Raw genomic sequence first — 18,711 nt, 5'->3', positions numbered from 1 at the left:
AAACCGTCGCTGTCGATGCATTGTTTGTTATTGGTGGTGACATCACTTTTTTCACGCTGCGTCAGATGTTGGTCACTGGACGGACTCCCGTTACCCGAGACCTCTGTGTTGCTGCGCGTTCAGTTTTTTTACCACTCGAAGAAGTCTTTAATGCATGGCTATAAGATAGCTCACTTTTATTATTGACTAACAAACTTTCTCTGATTAAAATGAGTTCTTGTTTTATCTCGGCCATTTCAGAACGCGAGTCGCTAAGCAAACACTTGAGTAGCGCGTTTTCATTTTGAAGATCATCAACCTTGTTGCAAAGCAGTTCAACCTTTTTAATTAAAACTTCAAGTTTACGAGCATCAGGCTTCAAAATTTCCATTTTGGTAATCTCAAACGTGGGCTGTTCATGAGTCGCACTAGTACTGGATCTGATTTCTTGGTCGGCGATCGAAACATTTCCATGCGGACGAACTGCACTGACTTTAAAGAGAGAGGTTCATTATGGGGCAGAAAACCCCGGAAATCAGATTGATCTAAGATAGAAGAATTAATATTATATACACCAACAGACAATGGTATACCAAAATAGATCAAGATAACCTACGATGTATGAGGAGCGCGCGCACACGTCCGTCGGCTACAAACTGCCGGCCGCAAATGGAATGCCGGCCGCAACTGCAAATGTTTCAGTTAGCATGTTTTATAAACTAATTATTTATTATATTTCATTTTTACAGCTAACACAAGTTTCAAGGATTAAACTGCTTTAAAAATGTTTATTGTGACCATGATAATGAAATAGTTGTTTGTGTAATTCATTTTTTTTCAATTTCATTTTATTTGACAAATTATGGTTTACAATAAAAAAACTAATTATAAAATTTTAGGGACACTTAAAATTACATTGAAAGCTCTAAGAAATTGTAAATAATTATACAAAAATTGCATTTAAAAAGATTTGAACATGTCAGAAAAACTAAAATCTTATATGGAATTGGAGTATTTAATCTCGAGTGACAATGACAATATAATGTATTGTGGGGACCACAAAATATTATTACGAAAACACAAATTGATCGACATTGTTTATGAAAACATTGCACATGTCATAAATCTATAACACAGGAAACAAGATTCAATAAAATACATACATACATACTTTCAATAACAAAGTACGTATTTTGATATGTCAAACTTAGTAACATTTTCTAATACAGCACCAATCAAGAGCATTTATAAACACAATTTACTGATTTTGTATTTTCATATTTTTAGTTATTTAGTTATAAAGTGAAAAAGAGCTACTAAACATTTTATATTTATCATTCGTTTTACATTATTTACTATTATTACGTGACGTGACACTAAAAATTATCCCTTTTTCAAGTGGAAAAAATCACTGTTTCCCAGAAAACTTCCCAAAAAATGTGAAATTTTATGTTTTAGTAATTTTATATGTTATGTCTAGCCCTGTCCCTTTGTTTACATTTAATTAAGTTGTTTTTATAACATTTATAAAAGTAAACTTTGAGTAGGTCCTGCCCTGTTTATTCCAAAGGATTGGAGTTGGTGTACTGCTTTTTTAGAACCTATCGTGTGTGTGTGTGTGTGTGTGTGTGTGTGTGTGTGTGTGTGTCTATATATATATATATATATATATATATATATATATATATATATAATATATATATAATATATATATATATATATTATATATATATATATAGTTTTAATGCATACGCTATAGAATACAAATTTTTGGGAAACAAAAGGCAATAATGAGAATTTGTTACCATAGTTTAAAAATAACACAAATATTTTTACACTGAAATGAATGATTTGAAGAAAATTTGTTAGTGTTGAAAAGGGAGAGTTTGCGTGGTTGTATCAGGGTGCCACTTGTTATTTTATGACATAAAGCGATCCAACTCGACTCATTTCGGGGCATAACGTCACTACATGACTGAAGAGAGTTTCTTTACAAATTTATGAAAGTGTGCCAAAACACCTTCCCCCTCTCAGCGACAAGAAAACTGAAAATTTGTAAACAAGCACAGACTGTTACGAAAGCTCTCAAAACATCACACATGACTTAACATGCAGCGCTAACTCTCCTGTGGAATGATCAAACAAATCTGGACGAAGTTAATGAAAGCAGGTTATGCATCGACATGCAACCGGCTAAGGTAATGACAGACCACGCCACATGGCCGTGCTAACACCAACCAGCTCAGATAGGTCTGCTCCGTCTGGCAGGTAGCCGACTGGGCATGAGTGGTTTGCAATTGGCCCTCCATGATGAGCACGAGTGCTAGTTGCACCAGTTACAGAACAATCATGAATACAAAAATTATTAAGAAACCAATTATACATGCACATAGGCACTTACAATACTGTACAGATAAGGGATTTCTAGTTTACTCAGTGTGTGCGAGAGGGAGGACACCCAGAGGTGTTCACTGAGCAATCAGGTTCTCTTTGTCACACGAGTTCAGCTTTCATCTAGACAAAACGATACACGCTCCAGGCGAGATTATTTACCTTTATGTAGAAATATCTCTTGGGTGTGTAGTCCCCGTTGCCAGCGAATGAAATGGCTCGTACCTGGACGCTATAGTTTCCTGGCTGGAGCCTCCTCAAAACGTAATAACCATCCTTCTGATATGTGGTGCTTGGGATACATTCTGGGGTGGCCTTGTACTGCAACACAAACACAGATTAGAAATAAGTGTATGTAGCAAGTATTTTCTCAGTAAATGTAACACAATATAGTTCATTTGGGTTTACTTGGGATATTTAGGTCTACGTATTTAAATAACTGTACAAGAGAAAACTTTGATTATTTTTAACTTCTAATCTACAAATATTATTTTACGTGTTTAAAGAATGAAACGGTTGGTGCATTAAATTCACAAGATGTGGAATGTAAAATATACTAGTCAATTAGTAAATTAACACAAAATAATTTGCAATCAAGTATTTATGGACACAATAAACTAATTAAACTTGTGGAACACAAGGAGATATTTAAGAAATCAACACAATACAACTCTGGGAATAAATTCTATTAATTCAAGTCACTTTACATAAATTTACATTCTGGTACTGTAACCAACAAATAAAAAGCAGTAAAAAAAAAGAAGCATCCCTATCATTGATATTAGAAAACTGAAATAATTTACCTTGAAAGGTAAAACATAATAAATGTTATTCATTACTGCAATAAATCAACAAACAAGAGGCCAAAATTTTTCTCAAACCAAAACAAGACAGATCACTGTTCTCTGGCCAATTAGAATATTCAACAAGACAAAGAAAGCTTTTTGATTGGGCATGTATGGGACCATGACCATGCCTGAGTAGCAATTTTGGTGGATTATCAAACCTAAATTTAGATTTAATGAGAATACCAAGGATAATTTCAAATCGTGGATAATCTGCAAAGTTAAAGTACGTGCGATACATAGGCCTCATATAGCATTTTATCCCTAACTGTTAAAATATTTATTATGGTTGTTTAGTGGTTTCTTACAGAAATATTCAAAAAAAGAAAAAGAGTTATTTTTTAATAGAATTTTATTTAAGTACAAATTTATTTAAGTAGGTAGATGTCTCCCAAATAAAATAAAAATACTATACAAGGGCGAATACAAACTTTGATTGTCACCAAAAGAAAAAGCACAAAAGTGATTGTGCCTAGCTTTTAGCAAGTGGCCAGTGCTAAGTCCATTTCCAGTAGCTTGTAGCTATAAGACATTAAGTTTCAATTTAAAATAAAATAATTTCTCTAGTAAGATATCTTCTGAAAAAAATTTTTTTACCGATGGGAATATTTTACATCTTGTTATCGCAAAGTTTCCATTTCGACATAGAGAAAAGTAAGTTTTACCTATGCGCATGATAAAAGTTATCTTCCGTGGCTTCTTACAATAAAATTAAAGAATATTTTATGGCTATTAAAATTTGTTTCAGTAAATAAGACATCGTAACAATAACAATAACTCTTTGTGTAAAAAATAAGCGTAAACAGAGCTGTGCCCGACCAACTTTTTGTGGGTAGCTTCAGAGGGTTATCTGGATCTCAGACACCTTACCTGTGGGATTGGAGGGGTAAAACAGATAAGCCACTGCAGACAGCCAGGTCATCTCTACTAAAAATCAGAAGAGAGGGGTGCGTGTAGAATAAAGAAACACATTGTGCAGAGACTAGCCTTCAAGACAGACGGCGGCGTGAGTGTGTTATCGGTACAAATCGCTCTCTGAACCGGCACAATAGGAGTCGCACTCTCACTACATTCCACGTGACGGAGGATGCCTCATCGCAAGAATCAGTCCACATCAACATCAATCCTACTTTTGAGTGCAAAAGCAAGTGGTTTTACAACACAAAAAAACTAGGAAACTTTCCTTCCAAAAAAGTTTCCAGGTATCATCAAACAACAAAGCCACAAGAACTGATTCTTAACTCTTCAAGTGGATTTCCTCTTATATGAACCCTCTAGAAAAACATAACTCTATACAATTCTATGCAAACTAAGCTGGGCTAATGTGTTGTCAAGTTGGCAATAAATCAATAATAGTATTTTCCCACACCTTATGTTAAAGTATTATACAAGTGCTATGTTTAAAATGGTACGCTAATAAATTATTTATTTTCAATAGTGGACATTAAAAAAAGATTTGGTGTAAAAGGAACACATCCTATTTATGTTTGATACAATTTGACAATTCCACGTGAATGACTTATAAATGCAAATCTCTAGAACCACATAAATGTTGAATATGTCACCTGGTAGTGGGATATTAAAATAAGTGCTTCTAAAAACCACCAATTAAAATTAAGCAAAAACAATTATATTATTGGTGCTAACCTCCAACACTATATCAAACAAAAATCATTCCCAATTTTACAAAATGCAAGAAATGAGACAAAGAAAAAACATATCAAAAGAAACCTTATTGATGAGTAAGTTTTCTATATCTTAGCTTTAGGGTTTTTAACTGCGTGCTTCTTAACAGATGAGGATACTTTCAATAATTACGCATATTGTGAGGAAAATTCTAAACACAACACGACAAAGAGTCTTCACTTACATTTTCAATGTCAACTAAGCGATATTCTATGTGATAAGCAACGATGATTCCATTCGGTCGACGTGGCTCCTCCCACTTCAGCTTCACTCTGCTCTGATTTGTCACTTCGACCACAAAGGACTTTGGGTCGATGGTATCAGCATAGGCTGTACATGAAAAATAATACAGTTAATCTTTCATTAAATACACACTGGCTTTATAACTAGTCAAGATTCTCAAATTCCGAAGGTCCATTCCAATATGTCAGGGTTGAAAAAAATTAGATTTTTTTTCAAAACTGATTTAATTTTTAATTTTTATGAAACCAGATTTATTTTGTCTAAACCAGTATTTTTATTACATCAGTTTTTTGGTTCTCAGCGTGTGCAATTTAAAGCCATAACAACACCCTGCTTTCTGCCACTTATGTTGAACCAGAAATGTCATAACATCTTAGAACTGAAGTCCAGCAAATCTGCACATCTGACTGGGCCTTAACCACAGAAATAGTATTTCCCCACACAGGAAGATGATCCTCCACAGAATGGATGTTTCTCACAGAATGGGGATTTACAGTACAGTCGGGTATTTCCCACAGAATATTATTATTTTTTTAATAATAAATTTATTTATTTCCTCTTTTTTTTTTAACACTGACTACAATTCACAACTTATTGAGATAATTAAAATGCTTATATGTTGATTAGTATATAATACTTTTGTTTCAGTAAATCACCAGAAACATTAATGAGCAAACTATTGTTGGTATTAGAGTGGAATCAGACCTTTCATTGAAAATAATATGTTGAAGACACATCATTTAAAGAAACCATTTGATTTTTTCTATAAAAACCAGTTGGTTTAAACCATGGTTTTAAAAATTGTGGTTTATATAAGCCAACCCTGCAATACATACTGGCAACTACAGTAACAAATCATAACCAAGCAAAGTTTCACAGCGGTAAAACATTGGGTTCAAATCTCAGGCCATTGATCCTGATTATGGTTTTCTTTGGTTTTCCCAAAACACTTCAGGATGCTGGGATGGTTCCTTAAAATGGACCATGGCCAATTTCTTCCCCAATTTACATGACTTGTAATTGTGCTGATCCATTTTAAATGAACTTGTCAAGGAGATGTAAAACTAAAATGAATTAGTAACACAACTTGAAATCTTCTAAACCACTCTATTCATATAACAAACCATGGACCACTAATAACGAAAATCAGCAGTGTAGCCAGGAATTTTGTTAATACTTTATTAGAATGTGGTTTGAGATAATAAAACTACAGAAACTTAATACTAATCATGTTTTAAAGGATAGGTCCCCTCCCCCCACTTTTTTTTTATCACAATGAGACCAATTACAACTAATTTAGAACATGCTCATTTGAAAAAAGTCATAACTCTTTAACGTACCTAGTTTCAGGGTACGAATTGTCGCATAACTCGGCTCACTGCAGATTGCAGCATCCTTTGAATCTTCTGGCACTCTTTCCCGACATGCTCGCACTTCAATATTGTACTCTGCAAAGTGACTGAGATTCGTCATTTCAAACTTGAAGCGATCAAACACTTTCACATTGAAGCTGCGGTAAACACCTGCAAAAAATGAGTGTCTAAATAACCAATATGACCATTCCAGGCAGGGGGATCCCTTGTACAAATACCTGTACTAAATTAGTCATGTTCATCCTAAAATTTTTACTACTTTTTACATCCACTTACAACTGGGCAAGGAGTCCTCCCCCCAATTCACTCTCCCACCCCTTTAAGCGTTTTCTGTAGATCCTTCATATCTCTCACCTCCAACACCTTTAGCTCAAGCCCATTTCACTCCTGCCCTATCCTCAACAGGAAAGAGATCATTTTGGATCTTCAAACGCATGTCTCTCCTTCCTGTCTTTCCCCAGCTGCCCTCCACCTTGATTACCTTAAAATAACCTTATGAGCATTCCACCCTCTTCTTCCCCTGCAATGTTTCCCACCCCAGCTACCAGATCATCTTCGATGGCCTATTGTGCCGGAAATTAGGTATTTCGGCACTTTTTTTTTTTAATTTTCATTATAATCTTAAATTATTTTTGGAAATTTTATTTTCTATATAATTTGGTTACAAAAGGGTGATTTACACTTTGTTAGGCTGGTGTACTCTACTTAGATAAACTTTGCGCCAGTGGACCGAGGCACCTTTTCTCAGGGACCAATCTGATCTTTTGCAAGTCTAAGACGTCGTTGGCAGCCCGGTTGACATTTCTCCCGCTTACAGTCACGTCCGGGGTTTGTAATATTATTTCCCTGCATGACTAAATCTGCATACAACAGCTCTGGACGAGTTGTTACCATTTCTCAGAGACAAGCTTACCATAGCTTTTCCCGTCACGCGTACGTCTTAGGTTCACGCCTAGAAAGTCACGTTAGGACGCTCATTCCCAGCCTCGTTGCGTTTTCTGTCCCCCTCCTCACTTCCCAGTACCCCCCTCAGTTCTCAGAATTTAGCCCAGGATCATTGGCCTGACGTGAACCCGCCAGGCAGTGGCCGACTTCAAGGACGATTTGCCATAGCAAAATATGGACCACACACGACATCTAGCGGCAGAAATAATAACTTCTTCTCTTGTCGCCAGCGAGTGGAGCTAACGCCCGCGACACCTAGTGGCGACTTTGCTAACCTCCTTCGGTCCTTCCCCTGTAGGCCGCCAGAGAGCAGCACCGACTGTGCCATTAGCCCCAGGCTGTAGCTAACATCTCGGGCGAGTCGATCCTTTTTTGTTTCAGACACCCCTCAACAGATAGCGCTAAATTCAGCCAGTGCTACCAACTTCGAGATATTGAAGTCAGAGTTTTTTGTGATTCCCACTCGGGGAACTTCAAAACCTTTCGGTCCGGACGCCCCAGTCTCCCCCACCTTCTTTTGATTAAGCCTTCCTTTTAATTACGAGATGCAGCCCTTCCGCGGAAACTTCGCGTTGCGATTCCAGACGGACTGATTTAGATTATCGGCGGATCGACAAGACGCATTACAAGACTTCTATCCGGCCGCAACCGACGATGTATTCGATTAGACAAGGGATTCTATCCCTATTTCTTCTTTAAGTAGTTTAGTCCATCTGTACAGTACTCAGCATAATAGTTATTTCTTTTAAATAATTTTTTTTTTAAAAGGATGGAAACGTCCGTGCCTCCCGGTCTAGCTACGCTTCAGAAACTAGAAGCCAGCTTCCCTGTCTGGTGAGTCACTATCAGCTTTATTCCCCAGCCTCCCCTTACCTTTTTGCGGGCATTTTCTGCCCAGTTTGCTAACTGTCTGTGACTAGTTCTGATCATGTTTGATTCAGACTGTTCACAGACAGGGTCCACGAGCCGGATGCAGACTTAGCATTTTCACACTTTTCCTCTTCAACAAACAGGCGCCCTGGCACCATGTTAACTACTGATCTCCGGGCAGCGAGCCACCGACCTCCGGTGCTGCAGTATTTATGAACCTTTTTTGGAACATTCTTTAAATTACTACGTTCGAAGAAATTAATTATATAAAACTTCCGTTCTGGACTTTAAGAATATAAACTGGGATGGTTTAATCATATTTGTATTTTTTTTATTGGTTTATGTATTTTTAATGAAACCTTTTATAATCTAATTTAGGGCCAGCCCATATTTTTTTTAAATATATCTGAGAGCTCTTTCATTATGTAACTGAAATGGTATTTTAACATATTTTAATATGTTATAATTTTTCTTAAATAAATATGGAGTAATTACATTCAGACGGAATCACACCTTGTTTCTGTCAGTCCTCATATCCTTGTGAAACTAAAAGATCCACCGTTACAGCAGTGTATAATGTTAATTTTATAATGTTAATGTATTATTTATATACTTAATCTGATTTACCTACACTGCCTCAATGTAACAAAAATGGTAATCAGAGCACAGTGCTGTAACAAAAATGATAGCATTTAGCGTGGTTAACTTTCTGTCTGCTTTGGTTAAGATTAATGAACAAGGCTGTAACACTATGCACCTCCCCTTCTTCCCCTTCTCTTCTCCAGCCTGATCAATGTAGAGTACGCCTTTACCTTTACCTTTCTTCCCATACCCTTCAGTTTCCTGCCGAGCACCACCAAACAACTAGCTCGAGATGAATGATTACAAAAGGTTTAGGAGCTAGTGCTAAAAGGTTCTTTGCCAGAGACTGTGTGACTTCACCAATCAACACTGCAGATGCTTTAGGCATGACCCGTGGTTAACTTACTGGAAAGGAGAAACAACATGCAGAACAACAGGAATTATATTTTCATTTTCCCATTTTAGCTCATGCCTTTTGATTCCGCATCTGTTCTAATGTCATTATATTAACAGTCATTTCTACCACTGCTTCTACATAAATATATTTCTTCCGTTAAAGCAAGCAGCCTTTCTTTATTGTGGCCACTGGTTAAAATGATTTTTCAAGATTTAATTTTGATAGGTGATGAGTGTTTTCTTGAACATTAATGTTCAATACTAAACTTTAACATTATACAAATTTTTACTTACTTCAGTTAACTTTTTAGAATACATATTAATTAATATCTTTAATCAGTTATATTCTTTTATTAAGTTTCCAAATTTCCAAACGATTAATGGCATCTCTCACTACCACATCAACTTTTATATACCTAATCCAGCAAGTATCATTTCATCTTAACAGTACAAGCCAAATAAAACAGGCTTTTTTATGCTTATTTAATAATAATAAAAAGTATAATGTTTTTAAATTCACTTTCTGGGCTACTATATAAAATACCTTTTTTAGTGGAAACATTTCCTAAACTTTCGTGGAGGAAAACAGGCAAAGAGGTTTCTAGATAACATATTAATAACTGAAAAGTGTACAAAATGTTCCTATTGACTAGTATCATCACAATGCATTACAAATTAAAACATGTAACAATGAAACATGTGAAACAATAATAATACGAAGAGGCAACTCACCATCTACAAGTTTGTTGAAGAATGTTGTATTGCCAGGATCTTCTTCGATTCTCTTCCTTCTGTCATCGTTGAACATCAACAGGTTGCCTCCTGCAACTTCTCGTTTGCTCCTGTTGCCAGGCCTGCCAAGAATATAAAATGGTTTGTTACTAATTTCAGTCTAAGAGTTAAGATAAGAGGAGTTAGTTGTGGTGCCAACTGCTACCATGGCTAGCCACTAACCACATAAAGCACACAATTGTATGCAATCCTTTCTGTTTAGTTGATATCCAGCATTATTAGGCATATTGACATAAACCTAAGATACACTTAGACATCTCCTTTCAACAGGAAATATCGCAAACATCCTTACACAATAGTTTTATATGCATGAAGGTATAAATTAAGAACTGGGTGTGAATAATCTTTGATATGCTAACAATTAAGGTCAAAATGAGAATAGCCTCTTTCTTATCAGAACAGCAAAAAAAAAATTAAAAAAAATGTTATAATAAACTTAACGCTGATTCCTTGTTGATGTGTTGTTAAGAATTTATTTTAATAATGTTCACTTCAATATTGCATTTTTGCTATTCTTACACAGTTCTTTTCAAGATATTAAACAAACTTCTACTATTTAGACTTTATCAAATACTGTAGAAGACAATATAGGAAACTAAGGCCTGTTAATATGGCCTAGGCACAAGACACATTATTAAAGCTTTCCTAGCAGCATGAACTGTAAGCATACGTGCAAAATTTAAATTTGTGTATGTATGCTTCTACCCATTGCACCTCTATGGATTGTCAGCTGGAATTCGGGAAGCCTACACTTCACCAAATATTGTAGTAGAAGCCATAAAGAATGCAAATTATTTGCTTATAACCAATTTATGCATTAAATAGCAATAAAAGTTAAATAAAAACTAAAAAAAAAAATAATCCAATACTAACATTTTTTTAGAATACCAAGAACTCATGCCACCAGGATCACTGCCATAACTTGTATTGTGGATTTGACGATTTCCCTATACTGTCCTATTACAATGTTTGACTTTACACAGCAACTGTTTGTTTTGCTGTTAGCCAGAGTCGCTTTGAGGCTGTTTCTCACCTTTTGATGTACACCATGTTGTGAAGAGTATTTTCAAAGTCTATCTGGAACTGAACCTCAGCTTCCTCGATGTGATTGTTTTCGCTTTTGTCTTCTTTCTCGCAGGAACAGGTAGCATCTGCAGGTTTTGGCGTGCTTCTGTCCGTTACCATTATCACTGGCTTTTGCTCAGGGGGTGTTATGGCTGCACAAAAGATTACATTTGTCATAAGACTAACAAAATATGGTATGTTACAACAAAATGTTTGTCAAGCAACAACCATTTCTCCTGACACATATTGTTCAATCAGCTAGTACAAATATATATATTACTAAACCTTCAGCCGAATGATAGCAATAATATCAAAAAAGCAATTTTACTAACAATGGTGTGAAACATATTACAGTCTGATCTCACTAGATTGTAACGTTGCAAGATCCTACCCTCCAGAGATTTTAAAAGTATTTCTTAAAATAATAAATATTATATTTTGTCATTCACAAGGGATCAGCTGATTAAATGGCTTCAAGGTCGTAGTGTTTGTACTTGCATTTTATTGTTGATAATATTCTTTTAATCAATTTTAATGTTCAAGTATTTGATATAGAAAAAGCCTCTTTACTATAAATTTATTGACTTTAATTTTGCTGGCTTGGTTATTATTTTGTATGTAAGTGTGGATTTCAGTATCTTATTACATTTAAATATTCTTTTTATAATAATAATAATTTTATGTGCATTTTATAGTGGTTTTAAGACAGTAAGTATTGTGTGTAGAGAGAAACAAAGAAGTGTAGTGATACAGCAGGACTGAAAGATGATAAGAGTCAGACGTTAGCCCAGACTGTGGGAATATCTGACGGGAATCCCCGAATTCTGTGTTAAACAAAAAAATAGATGGAAGGTGTGGAAAAGGACACACATGTGACGACGGCTGGACTGAAAGGTCGTGCCGTCTCGGGGGTGAATTATTTGGTTAAAAATAAATTGCCAATCTTAAATTCAAACGTTTTTATTGAAGTTACATCATTGACCGTCGGGAAGTATTATAACATTTAACAGAGTTATACGCCCCACTACTTGCAACAGTCAGGAGATTTTTCAGTGTTTTATTTTTGTGCAAGGAACAGTCATTGTCTTAGCTGGGCACGATTGTGACTTGTTACAAGATGAATGTTGTGCAAAACACAAAATTGAAATACACTGAGTGTTAAGTTAAATGACTAAGAATATTCTTAAAGCCAAATTAAAATTCCAACAATTCCAAAAAACTTAATCAGAAACAGAACAGAAACTTAAACAGAACAAATTTCATACCAGTAACTAAAGTTGAGATTACACAGCATAACAGTAAATATTTGTTCCCATAAAACTGTCGTATTTCACAACTAATATATTTTTTTTAAAGTAACACACATATTGTTGCTGCTGGTTAAAAATCTCTTAAGTGTACCGTGTTTTATCGCATAATCGTCGCACCGTTATTTTAGGACATCAAAATTTGGAGAGAGAAAATTTCTCGCATAAACGTCGCATGATGTTTTTAGATTCCGAGCGCTTTGTGTAAGTAGTTTTCCCGTATAAAACAATGTATTTTAAAGTTGAAATCTATTATTCATTCTGATGTTACAGCTTACTTATTTAATGAACAGAAATATGAAGTTGTCTGATGTGTAAATTTTCTTTTAAATATGTTTTCAAATGTTATAACTAGAGGCACGATTTTTTCGCGCCTGCGAAATATAACGATATTGAGTGTTATCATCACCAAAACGCGAAAAATAGATTACGTACCGTATGAACACGAAATACATAACAATAATATCGCCAGTTAGATGACAAATCCTCGTTTATGTTGTTTCTTTGAACAACTATCTTTGTAGGCGTTTCAAACATACTTTTGCAATATATAAATCTAACAGAAGTTTTTACACAGAAAATAATTTTTTTTTTTCGTTTTTGTATATATACACACATTAGAAAAACAGTGCCGCCATTATGCAAAGATTGTAAATAGACACCGTTAGCCATCACAACGCAAACGCACTTGTGTTGAGCATAATAATTTTCCGCGTACGTGTTTTATAACGTAATTTAAATGCCAGAAAAAATTTATCGTTTTCTGACTAAATAAGTGTACCGCAGCACCCGAAACTAAAATCTTGATGAAGTGCAGCACGCATCAAAAATATATTAATGTTTTGTGTATTGGCATGGTTGCATAAAACAACATTATGTTTGTAAACATTTAAAAAAATGCATTTTACAGCGTCCGAGACATATTTACCGTGCTGCAATATAAATTGAGTTATATTTTCATTACATTTTAAAACTTTTTAAGTTCGTTAAGTTTCTGTGGATTTTTTTCTGTATTGCTGTCTTAAGAAAAGGTTAGCAACATTGTGTAACAAACCAAAAAATGCCTATAAAAAAAAAACCAACCATGCCTGCACGTGCAGCAGAATTTTCATAAGAAGGGTTTTATGTGAATGGTAGTAAAATATTGATGTGTAAATTTTGCGACTGTCGTTTAGAGTTTGAAAGGAAAGATAGATACATTAAACAAACACATTCAGTCAAAGGGACACAAAAATGGGAAGCAAAGGCAACAAACTTCAAAACGGCAGCTTTCAATTGATGAGGCAGGGCCAGTGCTCAAACGAGCCAAGGAACAAAAATATGAATTTGTACTAGAAATAGTTGAAACATTTATTGCGGCTGGAATTCCTGTTGAGAAACTGGACAACTGCAAACTTAGGGAATGGCTAGCAAAACATGTCAGTGGTGCTGGTGATATACCTAGTGCACACTGGGTAAGAAAAAAAAATTCCTCTTTTAAGGGAAAAGAAAGAGGCAGAGATCAGAGAAAAAGTGGCAGACCAGAAAGTCGTAATTATTGCAGATGAAACCACAGATAAAGCAAATAACTGTGGGTTCAATATTCTTTTCCATATATTGAAACCAGGGGCAGAACATAGCATTTTACTTGGAGCATCATGTGTACTTGAAGCTGCTAATACTGTCAACTGCTCGAAAGCTGTGATTGACATATGCACCAAGTATGAAATCAAAGAAGAAAACATAGTTGCATATGTAACTGACAGTGCTAGATATATGACCAGATCTGCAAGCACTTTGAAAGGTATATTTGGTGAACATGTGTACCACGTGCAGTGCTGGGCACATAAAATCAATCTGGTAGGGCAGATCTGGCAGAACAGTTTGGAGGATTTAAACCTCTTTGTGATTAAGGTAAAAAATGCTTTTTTGAACACACGAAACAGACGGCATGCCTACCTCAATTTTTTGAGGGACAATAATGGAAAAGATAATGTGAAGATGTTTCCAATGCCCATTATGACAATGGAACACGTGGTTTCATGCTGTTTTCTACCTGGCTGATCATCTGCATAACATTGTTAGCTTCTTCGAACAATTGAGTGAAGAAAATAATGCTGGTGTGAAATTCATAAAGGGACTGCAAGAAACTGAGATACAAGCCCTTGAAGCTCAGTGTGTGTTTGTCACTGAAAATTGTGCCTGCTTAGTTGACACAATAAACTTTTTGGAGGGATCCTCCTAACCAACTGCCCACCTCCTCTATTCAAAGCTTCAGAAGCTTAAAATTTCATTGGAAGTTCTAACAAAAGGAATTTTTCCATAGGCTGTTGAAAAGTTACTGAGAAAAATGAAAAGTGTTCAGTCTGCAGCCTTGAAAGAACAGTTCAAACAGACATCACTTACTAAAGCTACATGATTTTGTCTCAAGTGATCCTTCTCATGCACTTTTTTGTTATACTGATGCCCTGCTGAACCCCAAAAATATTGGGAATGTCAGCATAGAAGACAAAAAGTTCTCAAAAATGGTTAATACTCTACCTTTCCTACAAAATGTGCCAAGAACTGCAATAGCAGCAGGTTTTATGGCCCTTCAAAAGCTTGTAAACAGTGAACTACAAAAACCACACACAGCCAGTGTAGACATAGTGAACCTCTTGTGTCAACTGAAATGTGACTTTCTGAGTTTTCTGCAGCTGCACTCAAATTAATGTGGATACCAACATCAAATGTTGACACTGAAAAGTCATTTTCAAAGTATTCTGTCATTGTCAGTGACCGAAGAAGATCTCTTTTGCCTGAGAATGCTGAACTTCTAACTATGGTTGCTTTCTCATGAATCATGAATAATGTTCACCAAAATAAAATACTGGCACCTGTATATAAATTCACCTTCACCAAATATGGTAAGAATAGTGTCAAAATTATGAGGTCCTAAGTTATGTTCATAATTTTTTTATACTTTCCTCAAATACACAATCTACGCCATTAATATTTATTTACTTTGAACAATGTTTTAATCTACTTTGAGCAAAAATTGTAAATATTAATAAAAGAGGTTACAATTACATTTACTATTATTGATCTTAAATCTCCTAAATAAATCATAACAGCAATACCAAAAAAATCTGAATTTTTATGAAGATAAAGACGAAATCTCAAAATCTTTAGGACGAAATTTCCATAAAAATAAAACCGTAAAATATTGGCTCTAGTTATAACGTTTATATTTTCGTCTTCGTCACCGCTGTGTACTGCTCATAAAAATGTAGTTATCGCTAGTTGGCATCATTCATGTTTGGTAATGTTGATGCCCATATAGATAGAGTGCGTGCACTACTCGAATATCGATACAGATAGCTCATAGATTGCATGCAACACGTGCGCTCTGTCTGGTGCCGAGTTAACTACATTTGATAGCCCAAGCTTTCTCGTGGTGTGTACTACGATAGTTATGCGCTCCGACTCACGTTCACGCCAAAGTTTTGGTTTTTCTATTTAAAGTTGAACAAAAGGTTTTTGTTGCATGACATTAATTTTAATGTTTTGGCGTGCTTTTATATACTCTACTTTTTAAATGAACTTACTTTCCTTGAATAGGATTTGTTTTTTGAATAACTTTACCTAACAAAAAATTATTTTTTCACATAATCGTCGCACCCCTACTTTTCAAACTTGATTTTAGTATAAAATGTGCGACGATTATGCGAGAAAACATGGGATGTTTTGTACATAGGAGCTACTTCCCAGTATTTTAAACGCTGTTACACATAGGAGGTGTGTATTTAGTCCTATTTCACTGCAGTAATATTCACTGAAACATAAGAGGTTTTTTTTCCATTATAAAGATTAACATGCTGATTCTAACAGTGCAACTACGTATCTTATTTTAGTAATTCAACACACAGAATATTTTTCATCGGCAGCGATGATATATAGATAAAACAGTGCTTGAAAAAAGAGCAGCAGCATCAATGCTCACAAAGCCTGTGTGAAAATGAATTTTTGTGTGGCACTAGTGACACAAAAAACATCATTTATAAAAAAAGAAACACGATAACCATGAAAACTCAAATTATTCACCATGAAATCAGTCCAAATAAAAAAAATATAAAATACTGGCTCTAAATAACTATTTAAAACTACATATTTGGTTTTATATTTTAAAACTGGGTGTTAAAGAGACAATTTAGTAACTGGTGTATTTGTGTCAGTGAGGCAGGATGATAAGAACTTTGCTTGTTAGTGCTTCTAGCGAGGTATCGCCTGCAAGCGCAAGGCTCCGAACGGCACGTAGTTTTCTCATTTTTTATAAGTTAACCATGGCATTAGAGTGGTGACTGTAACATTAAATGGTAGAGAAATGAAGATAAAGGTGTAATACAAGTCTCGTAAGTGCTTTCAAGAATCTCTACTGGATGTTTCATGCCTAAAAATTATTCTAAAAACAGAATTTTTAGTTTAAAAACTAAATATGGAACTACTTAGCCACCCTCGGCGTATTCTTAAAATGCTTTTCATAAGAAGACACCACTGGGATGTCTTGAAGCTGCGCCCGGAACACTCACAGTCGTTGCAGTAGTTCCTGGAGTCCAGGATGCTGGAGTCATCCATGACCCAGTGGCCCGACACGATGTAGTGCGTGATGTTGCCCTTGGGCTCCGTGGGAGCCTGCCACTCCACCTGCATGGACGAGCTCGACTCAGAGGACACCCGCAGTAGCTGGGGCTGCGAGGGAGCTGCAAGCACAAACACCCATCTCAACATCACCTACCCAATACAAACAATACTAAGTTATAAATACTCATAAATTCATCTTTGATATGCATTTAACATAAAAATAGCCCAAATTTACTTCAGAAGTCTTTTTTGCATCTTTTTACCCTTCTAAAGGGGGAGAGGGGAGGATAATGGCCCCTTTGGATCTGCCTCTGCATGCAACACCATTACTGTAAATTATCTTGGCCCATCTGGGCAACAGGGTCTCTAACAAACTTTTTGCAATCATAGCAAAAAAAAAAGCCATAAATTTAAGGAAATTTTTTTCTTACTAAAAAAATTTAAAATAGAGCGATGTACAAAACCACACTCCTATGAAAACATCATATCAACTTTCAACATTCATTATCTTACGATGATCACTATATCCCAGTTGAGAGCAGCACATTTCAGAGGCTTAAAAAAAATACTGGAAATTCTTGACTTTTCTTTTAGAGATTTTCACAATTTATGACTTTTTGGGAACTTGTGTAACTTTCATGATGTAAGATAACATGTGCAAAAAGGTACAAAACTATGGCAAAAAAAAATTTGGTTGTCTGTAAAGTCGGTTTACGGATGATAGTTTAACGTGACGTCATAACAAAACATTGATGAAATGATTGATCCAGAAGAAAAGGAAATATCATATTCGGCCTGAGACTGAGCCGTAATAGGTTTTTGCAACCAAACCATTTAGGCATTAAAAATATTATATTCTTTGAGGAAGAAATTTTTTTTAATTTTTCTATCTTTTGTATGATAAAATCTACCTCTGCATACTTTTATGAATAAAATTGAATCATTTTTATTGAATTATCACTATTTTGTATGGATACAAAGGAGTAAAATGAAATGTACAATTTTAAAATAATTTTACTTTTATTTGCATTCATTATTCAAAAAAATTTATTACTTTTGAAATGTTACGTGCGCCATATTTATTTTTAAAAGTACAAAAAAAATTTCGCACCTGCCGGGATTCGAACCGACAACCTTACAAGATAGTGCCACAGACCGCTCAGCCACGAGGCCATATTTGATATCTATTTGTTTCAGATGTTATAGGTATATATATGTATTTATAAAAATTTTGTTCGCGGTAGGGGAATAATATTATTTCGTTTTTATAACTCGATTTTATAACTAATACGCATCCCAAATACACCAAACTTATTTATAATGGGTAACAATATTTTTTAAAACTTTGTGCAAAAGATCCCGGTTGTAATTTTAATTATTATGTGTAACTGTAAAACACAATTGTTGGTTCAAAACGTATTTGAATATTCAACATTACTTTTAAATAACCGTACCGATTGTGCTGAAAATCGGTGGACGATCGTTTAATTACATAATATTAATAATTCAAACGACGAAAATATGATTGAAAAGTCAAATCGATGGTCGTTCCAATCGAGTGGAAGAGAGATGCCACGCATGCGTACAATGAGCATGAAGAGAGATGCCACACATGCGTACAATGAGCAAACGGACACA

The 18,711-nt window shown here is 35.1% G+C and overlaps 1 protein-coding gene across 2 annotated transcripts in view; it reads right to left on the bottom strand.

Moving 5' to 3' along the window:
- LOC134542368 (insulin-like receptor) overlaps positions 1-18,711 on the bottom strand; it is a 291,737-nt gene that overhangs the window by 21,962 nt on the left and 251,064 nt on the right. For both annotated transcript variants that reach the window (XM_063386544.1, XM_063386545.1), the window contains 6 exons: positions 17,022-17,192; positions 11,136-11,319; positions 10,043-10,164; positions 6,485-6,667; positions 5,086-5,231; positions 2,533-2,691 (listed from right to left, as the gene is read on the bottom strand). In XM_063386544.1, coding sequence (XP_063242614.1) covers positions 2,533-2,691; positions 5,086-5,231; positions 6,485-6,667; positions 10,043-10,164; positions 11,136-11,319; positions 17,022-17,192 — 965 coding nt within the window. The remainder of the gene's footprint in view (positions 1-2,532; positions 2,692-5,085; positions 5,232-6,484; positions 6,668-10,042; positions 10,165-11,135; positions 11,320-17,021; positions 17,193-18,711) is intronic.

Source organism: Bacillus rossius, assembly GCF_032445375.1.
Source record: "Bacillus rossius redtenbacheri isolate Brsri chromosome 4 unlocalized genomic scaffold, Brsri_v3 Brsri_v3_scf4_2, whole genome shotgun sequence".
Lineage (NCBI taxonomy): Eukaryota > Metazoa > Arthropoda > Insecta > Phasmatodea > Bacillidae > Bacillus > Bacillus rossius.
Note: the sequence above shows the minus strand (reverse complement) of the source record. Positions and strands in the feature narration are given on the sequence as shown.